Source organism: Uloborus diversus, chromosome 3 (assembly GCF_026930045.1).
Source record: "Uloborus diversus isolate 005 chromosome 3, Udiv.v.3.1, whole genome shotgun sequence".
In the NCBI taxonomy this organism is placed as follows: Eukaryota; Metazoa; Arthropoda; class Arachnida; order Araneae; family Uloboridae; genus Uloborus; species Uloborus diversus.
In genome coordinates this window covers 175,759,867-175,765,866 of record NC_072733.1, presented here as the reverse complement: position 1 = coordinate 175,765,866, position 6,000 = coordinate 175,759,867, and the positions used below count along the sequence as shown (strand labels likewise).

Below are 6,000 nucleotides of genomic sequence, written 5' to 3'. Positions count from 1 at the left end.
AAAGGGATAATCCTGATCGGATGGCCGGAGAAAGCTTAATTACAGCAAATGAAGTTTTAAAATAAGAATTTGGGTACATTTTATTCATTTCCATGGAAAACAGTCATTTCTTCCCCACACGTAACAGCTCATATGTCTCGTTAAAAAGAATAAGTTAAATGGGTAGTGAACAAAATTGTGTTGCTTAATAGTTCACAAGAAAAAGTGTTATCATTTAAAATTATTATTTTTTGATAAAAGTCAAAGCTGTCATGAGCGGGCCAAAATGGTTATTTCTTTGTGGAATTATTAAATCTTATGGCAATGACGATAACTTGCAAGAATGGCTAAGCTCTACAGGACTGCACGGCGTCTACTGACTGCACTGTCATGCACATGTATAGGACGAAGAAGAATCTTTTTTTTTCAACCTTTTAAATTATGTTTTCTCAATAAATGAGAAGTTTACAAGAAGTGTATGAAGCAAGAAACACATCAGTGCAAGACGTGCAACTCATGCAAAATGTGCTTGTACCGTTCCACCTCTAAATTGAATTCTAATATTAATTGACATTTCAATAGCTGTATCTGTTAATAAAAGTTCTACAAAGATATGACAACGTGAAACGTGTTCCTCAGAAAATTTTAAATTTTTTGGTACCTTACTTAGCTGTTAACACACAGCCGTTCTTGGGAAGATGAGGGGACCGATCCACAACCAATAGTCTGACGTGCGCAGATTGTAATAGGATAGATGTTCGCAGTCACTGGATTTTTAGAAAACTTTTACATGCACTCTGCACTGTTATAAGAATCACGTGAAAAGGGAAAACTGGTTAATGAAAACATTTTTATTTATCTCAATAAAATTAAACTAAAATCAAAACTTTAAACAGTCAAATATTCAACAATAAGGTAAACTTGTTTTACATAACACAACATGAGGGTAAAATAAAACTTTTTATATGCATTACTTCTTTAAACTTATATTAGCATATTTTTAAGTACACATACTGAAACAAAATTAACTGTAATTTATACCAATTAAACTAGAAGTTGAAAAATTTGCATTTTACACATAATAATAAAAAGGTTCATTTTTTTTCCAGCAATGAGATAAAATATGAAAATATTTTAAGCATTGTAATAAAATTTAGCTTTCCTTTTAGCTCATCCTCAATCACCTGTTAAAAGGAGATTTTTTAACAAATCCCGATAAAGGAGGAGGGCCAATTGGTTGAGAGGGGGGAATGGTGTTAGACTGCAAAGTAGTTTCTCTTGATATTTGAGATTCTGATAGAACGGTATCAGAATAGGACAAAGGAAAATTGTGACTGGAATTGGCAGCTGGGATATTTTGCGAAATATGTTCTACTGATGCAATGTTGGAATGAATCATCTGAGTTTCACATCTTACAGAGTCCATAAATGCACCAGAACTTCTTGAACTGGGAAAAACATTGTCATTCATTGCTAATCCATGATGTGAAACATTCCTGTTCTCATTACTGATAGAAATTCCATCTAAAGCATATATTTCACGCAGTATCATCAGCACAGTATCCTCAGAATTCCTGAAATTATTTTTCAAATAATATAGAAATAGTTTATTATAGTGCAACAATTTACTAGTATATTTGCTATTTCAAGAAGAAAAAAAAAAAAAAACGAAAAAAAAAACAAAACAAAAAACAAAAAAAAAAAAAAAACAAGAGAACATGCATAAAAAAGAAAAAAAAACCTAACAAAGATAAATATGCATATTACAGTGGAGGGTCAAAAATCCACACAACTTGGGAGAAGTGTTTGCGCAGATTTTAGGATTTGCGGATTTCATGCCATAAAGAAACTAACTAAAAGACGTATCTTAAAATTGAAAAAAATAAACACAATAAAACTTAAAAATATTCATGAATTATTCCATAAGATAATTTAATATTTCAAAATCATTAAAAATAATACGATTAACTAATTCTTTTAGCTGTTATTTCAAAAATCCAAAAGAAATATTTATTCTTAGAGTAACCACTACCATGAGGAAACAAAAACCAATAAGACGCACCATTTTGAAAAAAAAAGCATTATTTTTAATAGGTAATTCATTTTTATTCAATTTAAATCATTCACATTTCACTTTACATGCTGAATTCTTTGGGTTTTTGTTTTATTTTTGTTTATCTTTGATGCTTTACATCAAATGCAATATTAACGTTTTGCTGTAACTCTGCAGCAACCTTATAACATCTGCTTTTGGTTTGCGATATTCCTTATTATTTTTTCAATAGTACACACTATATAGCATAGTTAGCAAAAAATACAAATGTGTATTTAGGAATAAATATGTTTGTAACGTCAAAGGTATTACGTATTAAAAACAACTTTTGGGGCAAATAATCACAATTCAGATTTTGGACTGAGAGGAATAAATATGGAAAGTAAATTTGTAGCACGGTAGATGAAGAAAAAAAAAAAGTTCAGACAAAAGGGGGGTGGGGGATCAAAGCGGATTTCGGATGTTGGTGGCATTCCGCTGGAATTATAATGCATTTGTAAATGGTTTCACATGAATTCAAATACAAAATAATCAGCAAATGATTTTGAGTTGCAAATGGTCACATTATATAGAATCCCTATATAATAAAAATACTTATACGAGCATGGAATTTTTAAAACAAATAATATGGAAAAAAGAGATCTACCTAACATGAACCCATAAGTAGTTAACTAAGTTGAAGTATTATGCAAACAAAAAATTAAACTGTTTAAATTCAAGAAATATTTATTTTAAAATATTCATTGAATAGTAAGCTCGAATGGTCAATTAAATTAACATATCAAACACAACCCAGTCCATAGGCTAGACTTTCTGTCCAGGCATTGGCCGATCATAGCCTTTAATGTGTTAGCTATATTTAAAGACTTTTTTGTCTTGTTGGGCAAATAAAAAACAGGGTGCAGCAAAAAAAAAATCGTACAAAGTTTGCATCATCAAATGGAAGTAAACTATTTTCTTTTTAATGAGTGTGTTTATTTATTTATTTATATTTTATTTTATTTATTTATTATTTTTTTTGTCTCTTACTTCAGTTAGAAAAAAAATTATAATCAATCTCATAGTTTTTGTTTCATTTTTTGGCATTTGTACAATGTCAAGCATAAGATCTGCGATTTTTAAGCTGTTTAACCAAGGAGAACAACAGTTTGTCTGCTTGATATATCTCATCAAACAGTGTTTCATGCAATATGCCATATTAAGGAACCCGAAAATCATAGTCGACGTCCAGGAAGTGTACAATAACGTACAATGAACACTTCTGTTAATTGTGAGACCAACAAAAGGCAAGTTTAATGAAATTCTCGGGTTTCCATAAGAGAGGTTGTTGGTGAAACAGGAATATGGGAGCTATCAGCGCGGCTAAGGGCTAAAACAAAGCTCAGACAGAAGCTTTAGAAGTTCCAAAAAGTTCAGCCTTTTTCTGAAAAAACAAACTCGTGCTGCTCCTAAGTGCCAAAAACTTTTGAGACGGGCCACAAGTCACCGCTAGGGAGAGATTTCTTTCACTGATGAGCAACACTTTACCATTCAACCAGCTCATAACTCTCAGAATGATAGGATTTGATCTGTAGGCGCACCATGCACCCTGACAAATGCTGAATGTCGCAGAAATCTGAAGTTGGTCTTGGTGTGGGGCAAATTTGCACAAGCGGCAAAAAAAATCTATCTCTGGTAAAATATTGTTCTACTAAAATATTTTCTATTGGTTTAGTAAAAATATTTTTAATCAAATGAATGAATGAATAAAAGAATAAATAATAAACCGATAAAGGAATTTATCGGTTTATTATTTATCATTAATCAATTTATTTTGATTATTAATCAAAATAATAAATGAGAAAAAATATTGAATGTAATCGAAAATAAGTGAATGAATGAATAATCGAATGCATTAGAATAAATAAGTAAATAATGAATTAATAAATGAATATATAAGTGATTTAATAAATTATTCGATAAACAAGTGAAATTACCTATTTCACATTGCCCTGCATGCACTTGACTAATTATTCAAAACATTAAAATAAAAATAAGGTTACAATTAAATAAATACTGCACCGAATACACTGTGCAGCAAAAAAATACCTTCAAAATACTTCTGACATAATTCTTGCTGATTATTATGTAAAATGACCTTCTGAATCGAAATACGACCACCATTTTCCCCCATCAGGTCCGACTTTTTGGAAATGGCACCCACCAATTTTTTTTCAGTTTTTGAGTTTCACAGCTAATATTTTAATTTGGAGAAAAAGGGAGCATTGTATTGGCCATTAATACTCTTCTGAGGAACTAGAGAGGCATAAAGTTGACAAGCATGATCATTTTTAGTAAGTGGAGAGACTCATGGGGATATTCTCACTGAAAACATTTTAAAAGTCACCAAAACTGATCTCTTTTTTTTTTCTAGGGGTTTGTTTTACAATTTTTCATTAATTTTTCGGCATAAAACCAGAGTATGGGTAAATTCTGTGAGCCCCATATCAAAAAAAAAAAAAAAAAATCAAGCTGCAAAAACAGAAAAAAAAAAACAAATACCTTTTAAGCGTTGTATGTTACATAGAGTTGCATCGTAGATCTTCAGTAAAGAACCTTCCTGTATTATTCAACTTACATTCAAAGATATTAAGATTGAAATGAACTTAAGAATGCTTATAATATTGTCGCCTCAGAGCAACAGTAAGATATCTTAATGTTATTTCTTGGATTAGAATGTCCCCCCCCCCCCGACAAACACAAATAAAAAAACAGAAGTTCTAATGTTCTATGTCAGCGATTCTTAACCTTTTTCACATTGCAATACCTGTTTCACCAATTCCCCCAAAAGGATGTTTGCAGGCGCAAATGCCACCCCTTCCCCATAGTGATGCTACTCGGTTTGATAGATTAAATATAATTGAAAGTGTTGGGAAAAGTTTTCAGAACTGAAGTATCTATACTTTTTATAAACTCTTAAACCCAATTTGTTATCAGCCACGCTCCCCCCCCCCCTTCCCATGGTGATGAGACTGCGTTTAACAGAGTTAATATAGTTCAAAATATTGGCAGAAATTTTCTGAATTGAAGTATTCATATTTTTCAAAAACTTGCAATTCCACTTTGCCTACCACTCCCCCCCCCCCCCCAGGTGGGTGATACTTGGGGCGAACTGTCCTGTATTTGTTATTCGGTGATCCTTCATTTTATGATGTTAATATGAGTTTGGATAAGGCATGGACAGAACTGGACTAATTATTTTACTAACATCTTAAGAACATCACATTGCACACAAACATGCAGCTATTTACATTACGGAATGCCCCGCTCAAATCACCGTTGCAGTTCCAGTTAATCCGTTCCCCATTCCTTGCGATGCTGGTTACCATTAAGTTCTCAGTACACGGCATCTCCTTTCCCTTTACAAATCCAGCCGCTGTGGAGGTCTCCTGGATCTAGTGGATCTCTGAAGCGGTGGTGGATCTGGTGGCACAGGGTTGGTTGTTGATGTGATGACATCAGTCACTTTTTCTCCTTGCTGGTGTCAGCAGGCAAGATACCTGCTTCAGTTGGTAACTCTGTTGAACTCTATGATGCTTTTGCCTTTACTGTTACAGTTGCAGAGTAGGACCTGGAATCCAGACGTGAAGCTGAAGCGACTCGTTCCCAGTCCTGGTTTTCTAGATCTCCACTATCCCTCATTTGATCTACGTGCCGACGCCACAATTGCCCATTTACCTTAATGGCGTGGTGAAGTTGTCCATCCCGGCAGATTACTTTCTCGAACTTCCACCTTTTGTCCCCATGGGCGATAATTATGTACAGCTATGTTGTCGCCAGTGAGGAAAGCCACGAACTGGAAGCTGTCCTTCCTGATTCTATCTTAGACCCGTGCCTGCATATCTGGTTTGACCAAGTCGATGCGGGTTTGGATTTCCCTGCTTCATCAGCAACATTGCCAGACTGTGAAGGCTGGTCATGTTCACCTG

General features: G+C 33.5%; 1 protein-coding gene across 1 annotated transcript in view; it reads right to left on the bottom strand.

Annotated features, from left to right (window-relative positions):
- Positions 1-880: 880 nt before the first annotated feature.
- The window catches only part of LOC129218382 (phospholipase DDHD2-like), a 72,298-nt gene continuing 67,178 nt past the window's right edge, over positions 881-6,000 (bottom strand). The window contains exon 17 of the mRNA XM_054852627.1: positions 881-1,553. Within this exon, the coding sequence (XP_054708602.1) occupies positions 1,160-1,553 (394 nt within the window). The 3' untranslated portion in view covers positions 881-1,159. The remainder of the gene's footprint in view (positions 1,554-6,000) is intronic.